Source organism: Mixophyes fleayi, chromosome 1 (genome assembly GCF_038048845.1).
Source record: "Mixophyes fleayi isolate aMixFle1 chromosome 1, aMixFle1.hap1, whole genome shotgun sequence".
NCBI classification, from domain to species: domain Eukaryota; kingdom Metazoa; phylum Chordata; class Amphibia; order Anura; family Limnodynastidae; genus Mixophyes; species Mixophyes fleayi.
In genome coordinates this window covers 70424831-70444694 of record NC_134402.1, presented here as the reverse complement: position 1 = coordinate 70444694, position 19864 = coordinate 70424831, and the positions used below count along the sequence as shown (strand labels likewise).

General features: G+C 38.5%; 1 protein-coding gene across 8 annotated transcripts in view; it reads right to left on the bottom strand.

The window, feature by feature from the left end:
* The window catches only part of MICU3 (mitochondrial calcium uptake family member 3), a 120038-nt gene that overhangs the window by 57094 nt on the left and 43080 nt on the right, over nt 1–19864 (bottom strand). For all 8 annotated transcript variants that reach the window (XM_075196252.1, XM_075196286.1, XM_075196260.1 and 5 more), the window contains exons 4-5: nt 15469–15547; nt 2114–2161 (exon numbers count right to left, since the gene is read on the bottom strand). In XM_075196252.1, coding sequence (XP_075052353.1) covers nt 2114–2161; nt 15469–15547 — 127 coding nt within the window. The remainder of the gene's footprint in view (nt 1–2113; nt 2162–15468; nt 15548–19864) is intronic.

Sequence of the window (19864 nt, the reverse complement as noted above, 5' to 3'; positions counted from 1 at the left end):
ACTTTTAAAACCAACTTTAGAGCATGTAACTCAGGTTTAGAAAAATATAAATTGAAGTATAACAAGCGTGAGTTGTCTTTGAGGGTGGTTTGTAGACAAAAGAGGCCATCAGTTAGGTATATTATCCAACACTTGAATCCACGATTAAATATATTATTGCTTTATGGAGTACTGTTTGTATTGAGAGCTTTTCAATTAGCCAAAGAGGATTATGCGCCTCACAAGTTAACAAGATCTGACTGTGGACCATTTAGTCTTTTAGATATAAACCTTTGTCTGGCTTGATCATCAAGAGGAGGATTTGTAATTAATGATATGAAGTAAAAATATGTGGAAGGATTGTAAGAGAATATAACAAAAGTAAAAGTAGAAATGGGATAAAAAAAAAAAAAAAAACAGAAGTTGAACATAAAAAAAGCAAAACATTTAGGACTTGATTAATCAAAAAGCGCAATTGCCAAAACGTGCCATATTAATTTGAGCATGCCCAGAAACAAACGCCAGAGAACGCAAGTGTTTTCATCTTCATGCGCAAAGGACCCTTACTGCAGCCAACAATTGCAGGGGACTGAAGACGGAGGGGGTTGGGTTCGCCAAGCTCAAGTGCACGCAACAGTGTAAGTTTCAAGTTTTGCACATCTCTAAGGTACGGTTTCTGTCATATCACTTGCACCAGCAACAAGTCTGGTGTGCTGAGTGATAGTGATGACAGTCGCATACACACGCTAGAACACGTGTTTGCAATCAGGAGCAACTGTAAAAAATACATTTTATGTACAGTAGACATTCATGACAGCCCAATAAATGTATTTTATAGGGGAAAAAAATTGTCAATAATTATTATATTATTAACAGGTGACACTGAATATATATTTTTTTCCTGATCGTCCTTTTGTGACGTTATATTCTACAAGTGTATTGGACGTATCCTGCAGTGTATTGTCTGTTAGAGGAGAGCGGACCTAGATCCATATTCAACAACAGACGTATCTTTACATCCGCTCCCTGTTGAATACGGATGTGCTTATGCCTAATTTATGTGCGTTTGTATAAAAAAACGCACACTACGTTCGTTTTATGCGCCTTACTGAATCAGGCTCTTAGAGTTTACTTAAAATGGGAGCTATTATTATTATCAATATATGACAAAAAGAAAGATTAGAAGTCACAGATGACTGGCATGGGCCTCATGTAGTGGTCTTATACAGGGCATGTTTTCATTATTATTATACTTTATTTAAAGGACGCCAAGGATTCTGCATCGCCCATTCCCTTTGGTAAAGAATATGATATTCCTTCGGGTTCATAAATGTCCATAATGCATTCACGTGGCATGAAAATAACCAAATAGTGTTTATTAGGATAGAACACATTATAGACATTAATATATGTATCAACATCTGTAAATGATATCTGAATTAACAGCAAATTATGTCATTATTAACTTGGAACAATCATACCACTTCAACATTCAATGGGGACACATATTGTATATTCAACCTGCGGTGCCTGTACATCCAGTAGGTACTACCACAACTTGCCATGCATGTCCAGCTTTACTGAGTGCTGCCAACTATTAAGTTATGCCCCCCAGAGGGCTGCCTACCACTGGAAAGCTCTAGGCTGCTCCCGTCCCCTCCAAACACTGCAGCATGTACCACAAGCAGGTGGTGAATGCTATGCAGAGTAGCGGTGAACGAACTTAACTCCCAACAATCCAACCCTAAAATAGGGACTGTCCGGCCGAAATCAGGACAGTTGAGAGATGTGCACTAGTTTTGTATGATGCTACAGGTGAAAAGAATCCTAATGAGAACCATGAAACTTTATATATACAACATATTGACCACTGATTTGTTGCAATCAATTTGTTTTGTTGGTAACTTAACATTTCTTTGAAATACACTATGGAGAATGCTAATCTATTTACAAACTTGAGTAATTTTTATTTATAGATTAAATGCATAACAAATTAAACATAGCACTACTCTCATAACAATCTTATGTATAGTACGTGTGATGGTACCTGGTATAACTTATATTTCCTTACACTTATTTTTAACTTTCACGTGTCATATAAGAAGCATCGAGGACCTAAAATGAATATACTTACTTGTTAATATGCAGAGCAGGAAGAGATACTCAGTGTAGGAAATCATGCCTAGATAGAAAAATAAGATGCACATCAGAACGTTTAGTTTGCATACGTGTTACAGTGTAGAGAGGAATGGCTGGAATGTTTACTCAAGTAAATATACTCACCTAAAGGGCAATTTCCATGACATGTATACATACACCGCACATTTCATGCTTGTTTAGTAGCCAATAACATTATCCATTCAACACACATGAGGATCAGTTATATGGACAGCACATTACAGGGCAGTGCAAAAGCTGCTCTGTTATTATATATGCCGGTAAGTACATTTAACTAGCCCAAGTTAAAGAGGTGGCTAATGTGGTGGATCCCTCAAGATGATCAGTGGATCAGGTGTTCCACATTTATAATGGTCTAGGGCATAATAGGGCGAACATTTCAAAAAACCAAACAAACATGATTTTGGCTGTACACACAAAAGATAATTAACAAAGCTAAATATGAAGGACACTGGGCTTGAAGGTTTTCCTGCATTGGCACACATCACCAGGCCATGTTCTTTCCAGAAGCTCGGAGGTAGCTTTGACCTTTATTTTTAAAAAGACACCTTTATGAATATCTTAAGGACCTAGGCACAACATAGGTGCTATAATGCAAGTAAAGCAATGCTTTTAATGTTACAAACTTCAGAAATATGACACTTAAAATTATGACACGCCGCCTGTTTTCCTGAATTAATTAATACAGTTATATATAGATATACATATTAGGGTTCACTAGAAGAAATCATGAAAAGTTACATTGCATAAAGATAAAGTCAGTTGTAACTTCATATGAAAGCGACCTACAGCATAGAATACACAACTGGCATTATAATCTCCCTGCAACTGGCAAATTGTATGCACCATGGGATGTGAACCTAAGTGGGCGAACACTGGGGCAATGGCGCCAATTTATTTGTGTAACCTGCATTGCTCTGATCCATAGTAATGTCCCCGTGGCTTCTTATATGTTGATCAATTTGAAACACTTAATGGGTGTCGATTTTAGAGATAAACCTGGAAGAAGACAATAGGTTGCTGTCATGTCACAGCAACGCCTCGTGGCTTCAACCACGGCAAAACAATTGCTTCAAATGTACTTATTTAAAGTCATGCTGGACTAACACTACAGATAAAAATAATTACATGAAAAGATGAGCAGACATTCTAAACATATTAGAACTGTAAAAGAACAATCCAGCAACCCATGAAAAGACTAGTGTAATACAATGTAATCGGCAATAACTGACTGCCACTGCACCTGGCATCCTCTACAGAGTTTGGCCTAGAAACCAAGGGGATTTGGGCAATTATACCCATTTGGAAATTCCAATATCTGGCCTAGGATGCTAGACGGAAATAAATAACTGTTAAATATAAAGAACAATATTGAATAGCCTGGTTCACGTAAACGCCTCAATGTTTGGAGCCCAGGTTATCTGCCGTCTTTGCCCTGCACTAAAACCAGCCTGTGGGGCATGAACTTTGAGTGCTTTGTTCTTTAGTATCATTTGCACAATGTTTCAGGTTTTAAGAAAGGATCATGTTGTCAGTCAATAATGTCACACTAAGCACACTGATCCTATGAAGGCTTCACACCTTAAATGGAAGGATTGTTGTCTAACAAACACAAACATACCACCTACCTTCTGTACTCTTACATTTGTGTATCACCTTGCAGTAACAGCACATTAGCCACATAATTGACCTGATAAGTACTTAAAAACCAAATGGAAAAACCCTGTGAGGCAGAATCTCTCCTGGATATCAGATACAGGAGCGTTTTGATAAAGTGGTGCAAGTCTAACTTTAGAATATGTTAAACCCATTCATTTTATATTTGGGTCTCTTTGTTTGATGCCACTCGCTTTGTTTTGAAACAAAGACAAGCTGAGCAACTGTCAGGCAGCATGTCAGGAGGAGTGAAGGCAACTATCTAAGAGGTTCTGAAAGCATTCTCTCCTTTTGTTTACAGATTGTGGACTTGAGAGAGAGATAGTTCTGCTTGATTGCCCTGAGTGTTATGGGAGAAAGATCCTGGAATGGTTATGGCTCAGTAGGCAGGTCCTCTGCAGGAAAGGAACTGAGGTCATAAAAGAGGGAATCCCAAATAATCTAAAACAACTATTCTTTAAAGAGAAATAGATCTGCAGCACTGAAGAAGCACATTGCTATCCAAGTACAGTATTATGTTTGCTGGTTAGATTGAAAAATTGTAATCATCAAGTGTTTACTATGGTCTGATTAGTATTTGTAATAATGGCATATGATGGGATTACAATACCCTGACTACTGAACCAAACCATCATTGTTCATTTCTAAATCGCCAGATTTAGTCTTCTTACAAACATGAGCACAATAATTATAAGGACAGATACACATAATGACAGTACCATGAACACAATTAAGCATACTAATGCCTTCATGGATGGTCATGAGAGAGCGGAGGATTCAAGTTAAGACATGATATCAAGGTCGTTGAGGGAGGCAGACATGAAACATAAGGAGGAGAGAGAGCTTACAGTCTAGTGTGAAGGGGTAATGAGAGACAGAAGATGCAAATGGGGCAACAGTGGATGTGGTGCATGGATGAGGCAGAGGGAGTGGACATGAGGGCTTAGGTGGTAGGGCAGGCAAGCATGAAGAGGTGAGATTTGAGGGATAGTTTGAAGGATTGAAGTTTGGGGAGAGTCTGGTAAAATGAGGCGAGGAGTTCCGTAGGCTGGGAGAAGTGCGGAAGAAGACTTGGAGATTTGGGTGGGTGGAGGGGGAAGAAAATTCAAGGTCAGAGGCGGAACAGAGTGTACTGTGGTGTATCTCGTGATGAGGTCAGAGATATATGAAGGAAAAGGATTGGTGACGGCCTTTTAGGTGAGAGTGAGCAAATTTAAACTTAATTCCTGAGGCATTGGGGAGTCAGTGAAGCTATTTAGAGAGACAGGCTGCAGATGAGGAGCGGTGGGAGAGGAAGATAAACCTAGACTTCGCATTCAGGATGACTTGAAGAGTTGAAAGGTGGGGTTGGGGCAGTGTGAAGGAGGTTACAATAGTCAAGGCTGTTAATAATGAGCAAGTGGACCACAGTTTTAGTTACTCCCTGAGTGAAGAAGGGGTGTATTTGGGCAATGTTGCGAAGGTGGAGGCAGCAGGACTGCGAGAGGGACTGTATGTGATGGATAAAGGTAAGGACAAAGTAAAAGGTGGCACTAAGGCCGCGCACGTGAGTTACATTGTCACTGTGAGTGAGAAACATCAAAGGAAGTTGACGTTAGCAGGGAGAAAGATGGTAAGCCTCCGATTTGGAAATGTTAAGTTTGAGGAAGCGTTAGGTCATCCAGATGGAGATGGCAGAGTGGATGTTGGACAAACGGAATAGGAAATAGGGTAAGAGGTGGGGGAGGAAAGGTAGATTTGGGTGCCATGTGCGTAAAGGTGGTAGTGGAGGCTGAAGGAGATGATCGCGAGCAGGGCCCTCTTACCTCTATGTCTGTATGTATTACTGAGTATTGTTTTATTACTGTTTGTTACCAATTGTAAAGCGCTATGGATTTTGCTGGCGCTATATAAATAAATGTTGTTGATGATGATGATGGATGAGTTCACCAAGAGAGGACATGTAGATAGACAAGAGTATAGAGCCAAGAGCCTTGGGAAATCCTGAACTTTGATAGAGAGGGCAAGAATCGGAAGTAGAGCCACAAAAGGAGCGTCTTGAGAGGTAGGAGGTGAACCAAGAGGGTGCAGTGTCATGAAGGCCAAAGGAGTGAAGCGTGTCAGCTAAACATTCTTATGAAATAGAGATTTATTCCCATAGTCAGTAATAGACTAACAACCTGACATAGGTAAAATCAGGTTTTATTACATTCAGTATTATAGAAAACCACTACAGTGCATTAACAATGTGACATCTTGGGTGGATATACCACCTCTTCTGAAGCAATTAATTGACACACAATACTGTGAATTTACTATTACACTAAAACATATTTGTAACAAGAAATCCAGGGGTGCTCCATAGTGTAGGTTATGCTTTATTTCTAACAGCTTTGTAAAAACATGGTTAAGTGTGCCAGAAGTATAGAGCTGCTTGCTCATCAAAAAGACAGCAGACTTCAATCGTTTCAAATAGCAAACAAGACAAAGAAATTTTAGTCCACTGCTGGAGTAAATACTGCAGAAAGCACATAGTGATGTGCAGAACAATGGATGGCTCTCAGCATCTATCTTTATATATAGGAGGACAGGGAGATGAAGACTAATACTCCAAAAGGGCATGCGTGAGCCATGTCATATGAAGGGCACAGCTTTTTCACATAATTCAAAACTAGCATGCACTCAACCTCTTACATTTCAGGTAATACATTCAGATAACTACATTGGTATCTACAGTATATCTAACAATAGTGTGTACATCTATGATCAATGGCTAGAGACTCACTGCTTAATAAGAACATTAAATTACAGGAGCGTTGTCCTGCCAGAGAAATTAACAGAGTACCTTGTCCCATATCTCACCATGCTTTGCAAATCCTAAAGCTGCTGGGAAATCAAACTCTAAATGTCCAGAAATAGAAAAGTGATTGCTGGAACTGGAGGGAGTGTCAAGCAGCAGTAATACCTTTATAAAGCGCACAGATTAGCAGAGCAATGGGAATAATGTGCACCAATTAGTAATTGGGGATATAACTGCTGTAACGTACTGAACGGCCTCAAGTGATATTACATTAATAACAACATAGCACTATGTATGGGGACACTCTCCTCAGGCTTCTGTACTATACATCCTTCTTCATCACAGATACTAGCATATGTGGATCATTTCAATGAGTCAGACACCAATTCATTCATTGTAGGGAGTACTTTGGGACAGGGTTAAAAACCATAGCATTCTGTAGCTCGTAAGACACTATATTAATGAAAAAACACTGCTTTGAGGTATAAAAATATATCTGCAAACAATGATTCAAGATTAAAAAATTTGTATGCTAAAAACCCTTTACTATACATATAAAGTACATATGCAAGCTCTATAAAATCTGTGCGTCAGGGTTTGTTTACAGTTATGTTGCGCTCTTTTGTGTGAAGCTATGTGTTGTTCATGTCAGTGCTGCCAAAAAGAAGCAGAAAATATATGTCAATAAAATCAATAATGTTATCAGCCAGTGGAAAAGGAATTTGTTGCTTTTCATGTCAGCTTAGGGCTGGTGGCACAAATATTGCAGAGTTCTTCTCTGCCTGAATTCATAAATCAAGCCTTAACATAACATGGTCTATAGCAAATGACCACCCACACTCTTACCTCCCTCTTCGTTCTTTTCAAATATGCCAAATTCATTGTTCCCTCAGATACAATTGTTTTTAATAGAATCTTCTATTTCAGAAACTGGTGAAAGTTATTTGAGACATCAAGGGCTACACTGAAATGAGTAGAAAAAGTCAAACTAATTGCCAAGGTAACCCCTATTTATACATACGTCAGATCAATTTCTAATGGAAAGATGTATCACACCTCCTAAAAGGAAAAAATGGAGATGTTGCCCATAGCGACCAATCCGATTCTAGCGATTATTTTAAAAAACTACTAGATAAACACTAGGGGCCTGATTCATTAAAGATCTTAACTTGAGAAACTTCTTATTTCAGTCTCCTGGACAAAACCATGTTACAATGCAAGGGGTGAAAATTAGTATTCTGTTTTGCACATAAGTTAAATACTGACTGTTTTTTCATTTAGCACACAAATATCAACTTTAAATTTCAGTGTACAAATAAGTTATCAAGTATTTGTGTGCTACACGAAAAAACAGGCAGTATTTAACTTATGTGCAAACCAGATTACTAATTTGCACCCCTTGCATTGTAACATGGTTTTGTCCAGGAGACTGAAATAAGAAGTTTCTCAAGTTAAGATCCTTAATTAATCAGGCCCCAGAATCTGGTTGGTTGCTATTGGTAACACCTCCGCTTTTCTTTTTTACAAGGTTTAATAACTCTAACCCTTGGTCCTATGGTAGTCAGTCCAAAGATTTCACACTACCACTAACCTCCATGCAGGAAGTGTATGAAAGTGGACAAAAGTTTTCTCAGACGTCAACTCCGTCCAATCTGATGGGTGCCTTAACCTGCAGGTTCCTATTACATAGGCTGTAGCATCTCTCCAACTGGATAAAGCTGTCATCCTAGACAGCACAAAGGACTGGAAAAGTGTAAGGATCCTACGTACTAATTACAGGAATGGTAAAAAATAAAAAAATTGATGCTCGAGCATCAACTTTAAAATATAGGAAAATTTAGGGAGATAACATTTTCATTATTTGAAAACTCCAGATAGGGATATTTACATATTGGAATGATAGTAAATTTATTTTTATTTATAAAAAAAAAACCATAACACACACTAACAAGTGTGACAGCACAGCAAAGATGACATAAGAAGATTTCAACATCCCTTAATGATAGGCACCTAGCGCCACTGCTGTGCTCGCACATGCAGAAATTACCGTGAGTCTTGGTGTGTGGGCATCCTTTGCAGGTAAAGGTCACAGACATTTTTTTGCGGATCAAAGCTATGAGGCCATTGAGAAGTGTGCTAAGCCCAAAGCTCCCTAGCAGACCATAACAAGGGTAGTATGTCTGTACTGCATATAATGCTTGTGCTTGGAGAGTTTTCCTTGTCAAGTGACTGACAAGAGCATTTATGTATTAAAATGTTGTGAAAACATCCAGCCAGTTTGCTTATCTCAAAGTGTGATTAGTATCTCTAAGTATGACACAAAGCTTGCACTTACTTTAATATAATGGTATTGCTTTCTTTAGTGATTCAAAACCATGCACTGAATTGCTTAGCTTAACGCTTTGATGAATGTAGTTAAGGCTTAAAAATCCAGAGGAAGAAAATGCTTTAAGAGAAAAAAAAAAGTTTTGTTTCAAGAAATGAAACACAATGCCTCTCTTTGACTTAAATCTGTCCGTGATAATCAGGGGGAATCACATACAACTGTCTATCTGTGTCCAAGAGGCTAAGGAGAATGTCAACATTTTTTCATACCTTTCTAAAGGCGCTTTGTTTTGGGGGAGCCTCCTTTGCTATTTTGTGGAGACTTGCTCTGGTTTGAAACTCAACACCAGGATTAACAGGTTTCATCCCAGCACAGGTATTTGGCCAGAGTACAGAAAGCTCCCCACCGCCTAAATACGCAGAGCACACGGGCTTTGCATCTTCAAAGATCTGAAACGAGAGGAATCTGGATACACCAAATAAAGTAAAGCAAAGCGTGTTAATCACCTGCACAGCGTGATAAGCAAATAGCTTTGTTTGAACTTGGTTGTCTGATGGCTCCATGGATGAATTTCTTGGAAAGCTTTTTTTTTTTTTTTTTTTTTAATAGTTAGGGCTGACAATAAACTGGGACACAGAAGACACGAACTGCAGACAATGTAACTCCTTCACTGCCACTGAAACATTTATCTATTTAACAGAGATATGGCAGAATAGGGAAGTTTGATAGACACAGAGCATGTGATAACTACTAGACAGGTACTTCAGGCACAGACCCACTTTGCAGAATGAATGTGATTTGCCAGCGGCGCCGTTAACCATGGACAATCTGCCAATTCAAGTTAGCATGTTGGTGTTCAGTTTTGGTGCGATGGCTAAAGGGATCATTGACCTATGTGGCCGCCTGTACCTATATTTTTATTATTGTGAGAGCATGTACACTGAAGGAGTACTGAGAGCCAGTAGATGTGAAAGAACAAAAAAGGAAAGAAGTGTATAGGAGGGGCACTCCTTAGGTCTAATAATGAATAAAAACTTAATTTTATTAGGTATGCATTAAAATAATTATCTGGTAGGACATGAGCGAAATAATTAAAAATAAAGAACAAATATGGACAAAAACAGTGTATATGTGGTCTAAAATTGCAATGAAAATTGCAATGCCTCTACTACTATGAAGATTGCACCTTAATAAGTGCAAAAGTTACCAGCTATAATTGTGATACCAATGATGCCAGTGTATAGAGCTGATCATAAATGTCTGTAATATCTAATGAATATGAGACAAAGCAGACTAATAATAATGACATCACCAAAATTGTAAAGCAGATGGATAGAAACCCTGTGATAATACACGGAGAGAACTATGTCAAGCAGATACCCGTGAGCGTGGGTGTGTGACACATACCCACGATTTCCCTGCCGAGATTAAAGCTGAGATATAGCTATAAGTGCCGTGAGCGGTCAGATTCCCCCAAAGGCATTAGCATCAATGTAAAAATGCCATTATTATTAGTCTGCTTTGTCTCATATTCATTAGATATTACAGACATTTATGATCAGCTCTATACACTGGCATTATTGGTATCACAATTATAGCTGGTAACTTTTGCACTTATTAAGGTGCAATCTTCATAGTAGTAGAGGCATTGCAATCTTCATTGCAATTTTTAGACCACATATACACTGTTTTTGTCCATATTTGTTCTTTATTTTTAATTATTTCGCTCATGTCCTACCAGATAATTATTTTACTGCATACCTAATAAAATTAAGTTTTTATTCATTATTAGACCTAAGGAGTGCCCCTCCTATACACTTCTTTCCTTTTTTGTTCTTTACCATATTTACTAAGTGTTTTGGGAGCACCCATAGGGAGTCCTCATTTATCCCAGAAAATGTATTACATTCAATTATTAGGTCATATTATATTACTGGTGCGGTCTTAACTTTTTTTGCTTTAAGCCTGTAGATGTTCTAAAGGGTCACTTCTAAAACAATGTCCTGCAGCTGAACTGCACTGATTCTTATCAAGGATGGTCAACCTTTATCTGTTTCTGAACTGTATTTCCCATGATAAATAGCCAAGAGCTGGTTAAGACCATTTACAAGGACATAGAAGGTGTCTTAGTATTAATTATTAATAATAATTAAAGATTAATATTGTTACTATTGGGTGTCATAAACTCAAACTGTTTTGCAGTAAATTAAAAGAACATCAAGGACTATAGCCTAAAGTCTTCTTTTACACCAAAATAAAATATAAAAAACAACAAATAAAGCTTGGCAATATCAGAGTGATGTTTGATGTCTACACAGGTTAGAACACGCACTGAAACAGGTGAGGCCTAATTTATCATTATCTGATAATAACTCAATTTGGGTTGAAACATGCAGTGATTTCTTAATGTGCAGAAATGCTACACGTAGTCACAGTGGACCTGAGTCACAATTAGCTAAAATGGACAGCGGAACCCACCACAACATGACATCACTAGTAAGATACAATGTGTTGAGTGATAATTCCGGACAGAAATTTAAACTGAATCACTGGTTTCACTGTTGGATTATAATAAGGGATCAAATATGACCTTTGACATTTAAACTAAAGAAAGTATAACATATGCTTGGTGTGAGGGAAGAAGGTATATCTAGAGTATGAGCCTTACAGTGTATATCAATACACTTAGGGTGAAAGGCTTGATGTGCCTTTTAAATAAAATGTTATTTAACAGTTTTCATAGAGAATTAAATATTTTGTACCCATGTTTATGTACTGCCAAGGGACCATGGTAGTTTTAATCCACAAATAAGGACAGCTTCTGCCTAGTAGCAGACAGTGATCAGCACGTTTTTAGGTAATGTTTTACATGCAATAATGTCTGCGCTTTGTGTATTGTACATACCCCAAGTGGGGGCATACATAAAAGCGAGCGGTCCACAAAAATAACTGTAAACATGAGGGCTCAGTAAAAAAGTTACCTATAACAAAGAGGGAAATAAACCAATTTTGTTCATCAGATACATTTTATATATTTATGAGTCTCTTAACTATTTGCTACAGTTATAATTGTCTCTGCTCAAATCGAGACTGTTCCACCTAAATCGGGGCGGTTGGGAGGTACGGAATATGACTCGTGATTACAACTCTTATAATTTGTTTCTATTTTACATGTGACCATAATCTCTCTGTTGCAACCAACTGACAATGTAAAACCAAGTCTTATCCGTAAGACATCAAATTCAATCCAATATCATTGCTTATTCTATGGGTCAGCACAGAGGCACAGTGGTTAGCATTGCTGTCTCACAGCAGTGGGCCTGGGGTACAATTCTGCCCAGGGTCCTATCTGTGTGGTATTGTATGTTCTCAGTGTGTCTCCTCCAGGTACCAATCTGGCAGGTTAATTGGCTTCTGATAATAAGGACCCCTGTCTGTCTGTGTTTGTGTGGCAGATAATTTACACTGTAAGCTCCAATGGGGTAGAGACTGGTGCGAGTGATTAAAAATATTCTCTGTACGGTACTGAGTAATATGGTGGAACAATATAAATGGTAATAAATAATAATAATTACCCATATTAACCTATGGCACCATTTACACTGTATGAGAAAGTAAAACCGTTTCCTCAGTAATAGTTCCCTTTTTCATGCTGAAATGTATTTCTTTAAAAACTGACTTTTTGCATTTTGTTATCATGTACTGTAAGTGCCCATAGTCACCCATCCACTGTATGGATAAAATGTGTCCATAAACACATGTCACTGCTCTCTCATACAGCAATTCCATAAGTGTGAACGCAGCCTTATATACACAAAGGTTTTCTAACCCATTTGTCACTACAACCACATTTCTAGATTAGGTGACAGTTTCCATTACAAGTACAGATACAGTGCACACACAAATACCTCCCTGCCTCTTGCCTGGACAGAGTGAATAGTAAACCACAGAAATACAACACAGTGTGACAATCAATCCTCATTGCGGGATGGAATAACGCACTAATTACTGTACACTCCAGTGTCTTCATCCCTTACTCCTGTAGTGTCCCTGGAATTTGCTGAAAATTTACATTTACAGTTATTCTCAGTTAGATGCTAGTCATACAACCAGATGGTTGTGAATCAAAATGCTTGTATTGGTATGAGTATTGTGGGTTTACGGATTCTATTTGCCTATATAGGCTTGGCTCATAATAGTCATCGTAATATTCTATACACATTTTATTTTGCCTTTGTCATATTTAAATAAATGTTTCATAATGTTGATGTTATTTGACTTGTCTTAGGTCATATAATGTATTATATCTGACTGCATGGACAGTTTAGCTGCCTACACAGCCACCGTCAAGTATGGCAAGGCAGTTTGTCTTCATGGGGGCCACAGCTAGGCCTGGAGATCTGAATCACGGCAAACATCAGGCTTTAAAGGAGAGGACAAAACAAATCTTTATGTTTGCTTAGAGCATACATTAGGACAACATAGGGGCATATTCAATTGTTGGCGAAAATGCCAGAAATCTCGCGGGGCGCGCACTATTACCATCATTGCGGTAATAGCGCACGTAAATACCGTTATTACGGTATTTTTCTCGCTGTATTTCAGATCGCAGCTCCCTGAGCCATGAGCTGAAATCCAGCTTACTATTAGCATAATAACGGTAATAGTTTTAACGCCGCGGGGATTCAAAACATCTGAATATACCCCATAGAATGTGTAGGAAATGCATCCCTATGTATTAAGCAAAATATTCTCAGGGTTACAGTATAATAAGTGTTAGTGTGCTCGAAATCTTTGTGCAATTCACAAAGACTATTCCAATTTGATTACAGACAACATCCACAGACTCTCTCAATAGGAAACTCAGAAACAGAAGCTGGTGAAGAACGATGATACAATCTATAGCCTTAAGGCTTTGTCCTTGTGGATGTTTCTTTGTTTGGCTTTTAACCTTTTTTTCTTTTATTTGTGTTTTTAAACACTTATTTTCGCATTGCCCATGAGAATGAAAGATGATGCAGACATCAGTTTTCACGCTGGGACAGGACACAGAGTTAGAAAAGAAACATGCACGTATACATTTAGGAGAGGTTAAACATGATTAAATTAGAACAAAAACTGTCATTGAAGCCTGTGTATGTCTCCTGTGCAGAAGGAAAATATCTAACAAGTAAATAATATACACTCGTTCTGAATGTACTGTGATTTTACAGTCCAATCAATAGAAATATCCTAAGATAACAAAGAAAAGAAAAACATCTTGTTGGCATGAAAGTAAAGAGAGAGCTTCTCTCAGGTGTTTGGAAGTAAAATAGTACGAGTGCCAGTAAGTGACAGATTAGAAACAGCAGGGATTGTTAATACATCTGCCGAGCATGATGAAGGCACAGCTATCAGAGACCATTCATGTCAGAGCTGTCATACTTTATTGGGTGGGAGGGGGAATAAAATGACACAATACAGTATCCTATAATAACAGGTAACCAATTCCTCTTATGTAGATAATTCACTGTTATGAAAACAAAACAGAACTTTAAAACGTACAGACCGACAACAAGGTACTTCAAAGAGCAGCTAAGGTTTAAGCCCTTATTTCTACAACAAGTTTGGTACAGCTGCTTTTGCAGCTTTGTGAGACGGTTTTAAGGGGCGAGAGGAAGACATCACAAACTTGGTACAATATTTAGCAAAAGTGTGTAACTTTGACGCTCGAATTGCAAGTGATGTGAGCAAAGCTTGCCCCCCATTACTTCTGTCAGCTGGCCCTTTTAGATTCAATTTGCCTCAAATCGCCTCCTATGTGTGCCTTGGCGACCCCTAGTTACTGCCAAGTCTCCATAAGTATTTTAACTGGTCCGAACTGAAAATGTAGTTGGCCAGTGAGCGAGATTGCTATATATCTGCTGGTATGGGTTAGTAATGCGTCACACTGGGATATATCAGTTTCACCTAACCACTGAACAGCTGGATCTGTGCATCTACATGTATGACCAAATTACACACATCTATAGGTACAGCGTGGTTAAATCCGGGCTGCCGAAATCCATGGGTGATTTCAAGCTTCCGTACTGTTAAATTTGTACCAGCAGACAGATCGGTAAAGACCACAGAACTGAATGTTGCTAAAATTAATTCCAGATTCTGAAAGTTATTTTTCGCAAATGTCTGTAACTTTCAAAATACTTATTATTAGTACTTCTGCTGTCACATCCTCGACAATGCAATTTAGCAGTGTTTGCATGTTGTATCATTAGAATTAAATGTGTAACAGTAAAGATACAGAACAAAGGTAAAGAATTTGGAAATGTTATATACATTACAACACACTATAGTGATGTGGATGTTATATATTGGTGAGATCCACTTAGATCAGTGGTGCAAGTACGGGGAACAGACATGAATGTAGAGATCCCTTACAGATTGCAGTAAAGGGTTAATTGCATGTATGGGGCTATTCCTGGTAGCTAAGCATGATTTGCTCTAGAAAACCTACAGGACAAGTCAAGCAAGTAATAAAATACTTTTTTTTAATATTAGTTATATATATTACCTTTATCTCCAAGAGTTCTAAAAAGTCTGGATGAGCCCTTCCATACCGGAGGTGTGTCTAATAGCATCTGATTCAAGTCCTGGAATACAAGAAGAAGCTGCAATCAGTGTCTACTTATTTACTTTAGTATCTAGAGACAAACATCTTTAACCTTGCAGTAACATCCCTCTAAATGCATCCCACTCTATAACCACAGCACTAGGACCTAATAGGATTCAATATGAAAAAAAACCCAACAAGTACAAGACTGCACTGAAACCCTTAAACAATGTATTACTCATTTCAAATTACCTGTTTATTTAAACATAATATCCAGCGTGTTATGCAAGGTGATAAGCAGTTACTAAAATAATATAGTGAAACAGTGGTGGGCTGGCATGAGGGCCCCTAACATGGACATTAGCTGCACAGTAAGTGCAGTACAGACCTATGCCAGCAATGCCTGCCTATTGGAAGAAACAGCTATAGGAGTAATGTGATAGGATGTTAGATTAGTCTTTCACTGCTGTTCTTTCCAATAGGCATGCATCGCTGTAGATGTGGGTAAATTTTAACCAATATGCCTCTTCCTGTCCTGCCCCTCTCGGTCCTAGAAGATTCACATATTGTGAGTGTTGCAAGGTGGATCTGCCAGGGTTGACCATGTCTAGAGGTACACCGGTTGGGAGAGATGAACTTTTGACTATATCCACCCTCCCAAACATCGCTGTCTGCAATAAAATGCTAGAGATTATTGCAGAGTTAGACAGTAAGAGACATATAGTGTTCTGCCATTAAAAGATTGCCCAAAAAGTTACCTTCAGAAACCCTGGGTGCCCGATGTTAGTATCCATGAAATGGCATGACCCTGGCAATTTTACTTTTTATAATTTATTTTTAGAGTCATTTACCACCGGGGACATTTGATCTGCTGTGTATTAGACTCACAAATGTACTTGTGATATAATAAATCTGCAATTACGTGCCATGCATGCACCTAGGCATACTGGATTGTGCGATATGTCAACTGTTATAGAATGAGGCATATCTTGCGAATGTTGATTAGAGGAAAATGGTAAATGAAAGAGTCTTGTGGTGGTGGGAAACTCCATCAAAAAGGTCATTTACATTTTTGGGATGAGATATTTAAATGATCATGAGAGGGCAGAGATCTTCTGCATCATGTAAGACACACTGTGCAGTTACATCTGCAGAAAAACAAATGTAGAAAAAAGCCCCAGTGTCCCCTTACTGTTAGGAGTTAATTGTAAATAAGGGTCAACTGAATATTGCGAGAGAAAATATAACATTTTAAATTAATGTTGATGAAAATCCAAACACACAGTGAGGTTTTCAGCTGAGCAAGACAAGTGCTTTAGTGTCTCAATCCGCAATGATCACACACACTGGGTGGACAGATGGACCATAATTGTGGGCAATGTGGGCTGGCACCTATACAAATAACTACTTCACATAATGGCATTTCCAGTGACTTGCAAAACTTGCTCTTTGGAAATCACTTTTACTTTTTCCTCAATAATTGTAAACCATCCTAGTCTTGACATGATTACGTTAAGTGAGGATCCTTTGCTGGAATGCAGACTTCCATTTTGTCCAAACATGGCATTTTTTTTTTCCTCCCACTTTTCTCATATTCCATCTGCCTCAAACTCCCCCCCGCCCCCCGCCTGCCCTCCAACCATCATTCTATATCCTATGTGAGGGTGAGGAAGTCCTTTCTCTACTTGTGTCCTCTCCCTCTTCTATCCCTCCCCTTAATCCCATCCCCTTCCACCTCCTCAGATCTCTTTCCTCCCTTGTGCTTCTAAATTCCTCCAATGACTAGTCTATAGCCGTCTCACTAACTAGTCTATAGCCGTCTCACCAACTAGTCTATAGCCGTCTCACCAACTAGTCTATAGTCGTCTCACCAACTAGTCTATAGCCGTCTCACCAACTAGTCTATAGCCGTCTCACCAACTAGTCTATAGCCGTCTCACCAACTAGTCTATGGCAGTCTTACTAACTAGTCTATAGCCGTCTCACTAACTAGCTGTCCAACAATTCCCTCCTTTTCAATATGGTTTCACTCTAGTGAAACTGCCCTAGCTAAAGTCACAAATTATCTTATTACTACTCCCTTCTCATCCTCTTGGATCTATCTGCAGCCTTCAATACAGTTGATAACCCTCATCCTGCTGCACACCCTTCGCACCATTGGCCTCTCTGACACTGTTCTCTCCTGGTTCACATCCTCTCTCGCTAACCGCTCCTTCTGTTTCTACTTCTGCCTCCTCCTCCCCATCTTCCCCACTTCCCGTAGGAGTCCGTCAGGACTCCGTCCCTGGCCCATTGCGCTTTTCTCTGTACACCTCTTCATTGGGTGAGCTTATCAACACCCAAATCTACGTCTCTTCTGTTGTTCTCTCCCCTTTTTTCCTCCCTAAGGTGTCCTGCTGCCTCTCTGCCATTTCCTCCTGGATATCCCAACATTTATATAACTCAATATGGTTAAATCTGAACTTATGGCCTCCCCTTCTCTCCATCACTATTGGTTATACCAACATTCTCCTCCTCTCCCCAAGTTCAATGATTAGGTGCCACCCTTGACTGCTCCCTCTCCTCCTTCACCCCCCACATCCAAACTCTTGCCCAGTCCTGACACTTTCACCTGCACAGTATTGCCCTAATCAGATAATACTAACAATGAAAATAATTATAAATGACTGTGCAAGAGGTAAACATTCTTTTTTCCATCAAAGACAGTAGTACTGGTTCAATGTTTTTAATAGACATATTTCATTGTTTTCATTTAATCAAAAATCAATGCAAAACTCAGTAGTGATTTCTGAGTGTTACAGTCTAAGGGGGTATATTTACGAAACTGCAGGTTTGAAAAAAATGGAGATGTTGCCTATAGCAACCAATCAGATTCTAGCTGTCAATTTGTAGAATATGCTAAATAAATGATAACAAGAATCAGATTGGTTGCTAGAGGCAACATCTCCACTTTTTCAAACCTGCAGTTTAGTAAATATACCCATAGATGTATTTTTTTAAATACTTCAAAATCAAAGTGACCATCTGATAGTAACTTACGCAGACAGTGGTTATACTTACTTCCAGTGTTTGAGTGAGTCATGAAGGGACTAACACTTTGCTATAAGGTCACAAAAATAAATATACTATGCTCTGCACACATATTTTGTACTTAATACAGACAAGCTTTAGAACAGTTGTCTTGAGTTCAGCATGTAAAAGAGCCCAATTTGGCCGGGACCTATCGGTGGGTCACCGGGAACAGTTAATGGTCTGTTCTAGTTATAAAATAGAATGGGATTCCTATGGACTACAGACATGATAAATAAGTACAATGTGGAGAGAACAGAAATGAGAACTTCTGTACTTGTCTTTCATCTCAGGAGATGGGTAGAACTCTGCAGAGAACACACTGATTTACAGAACTGAGAACAGACACACTGTAGATGGAGGCCTCAATTTCCATCATCACCTCTCTCCAATTTGTCAGTCTACTCATCCAGCAAAGGGGACAGATGCTGATTTCCGCACTGACATTCATGGCACTTTAACATTATTAGATACATATTTATAATTCATTACAGCAAATGTTCTGCACAAAAATGAAAATGTAGCATGCTGAATTATTGAACAGCTCCCTTTCCAATGTTAGAAGGAATTATAACAGGATTACAAAGTCTTGTTTCTGAAATTCAATTTCATAAATGGGACAGGTCCAATAAAAGCATTAAGTCTGTGTGAAGACATCCAGGAAAGCATTTTAAGGCTAATGTTATCTGCAATATCACAACAAGCCTGTCTGAGTACGCTCTGTGAATACTGAGCTATAGAACTCTGTTTCTACATTTCCGAAGACTTTATAAACTGCTGTGTGGAAATATATATATATATATAAATATAAAAGACATGACCACCATGTTTTCAGCTGCAATGTCCCAATTGCAAAGCGCTACGGAATCTGCTGGCTCTATATAAATAAATGTTGATGATGATTATGATGAATGTCTAGAGGAAAATTGATAATTAAATAAGTCCCTCGCTTAGAGATGAGAAATTTCATTTGTACTCCAATGCTCGTATTTATCCACATTATGGGCCATTAAGGCAAAAAAGGAGTAAATGTTCTCTGGGACAAACCATGTTTCAATGCAAAGGGGGCAAATTATTTATTATTTTGCAAATAAGTTAAATACTGGTTGTTTTTTCATCTAACACACAAAGACGTAATACCTTTATAATTACACTGAAATTTAATGTTGATCTAGGACATGCCTTACCCCAACTATAAATCTGTCCCCACATTTTAAATTTACCTCCCCCTCCAATGCAACATGGTTTTGCCCAGGTGTAAATGATACTCCTTTTTTATGCTTTGCTC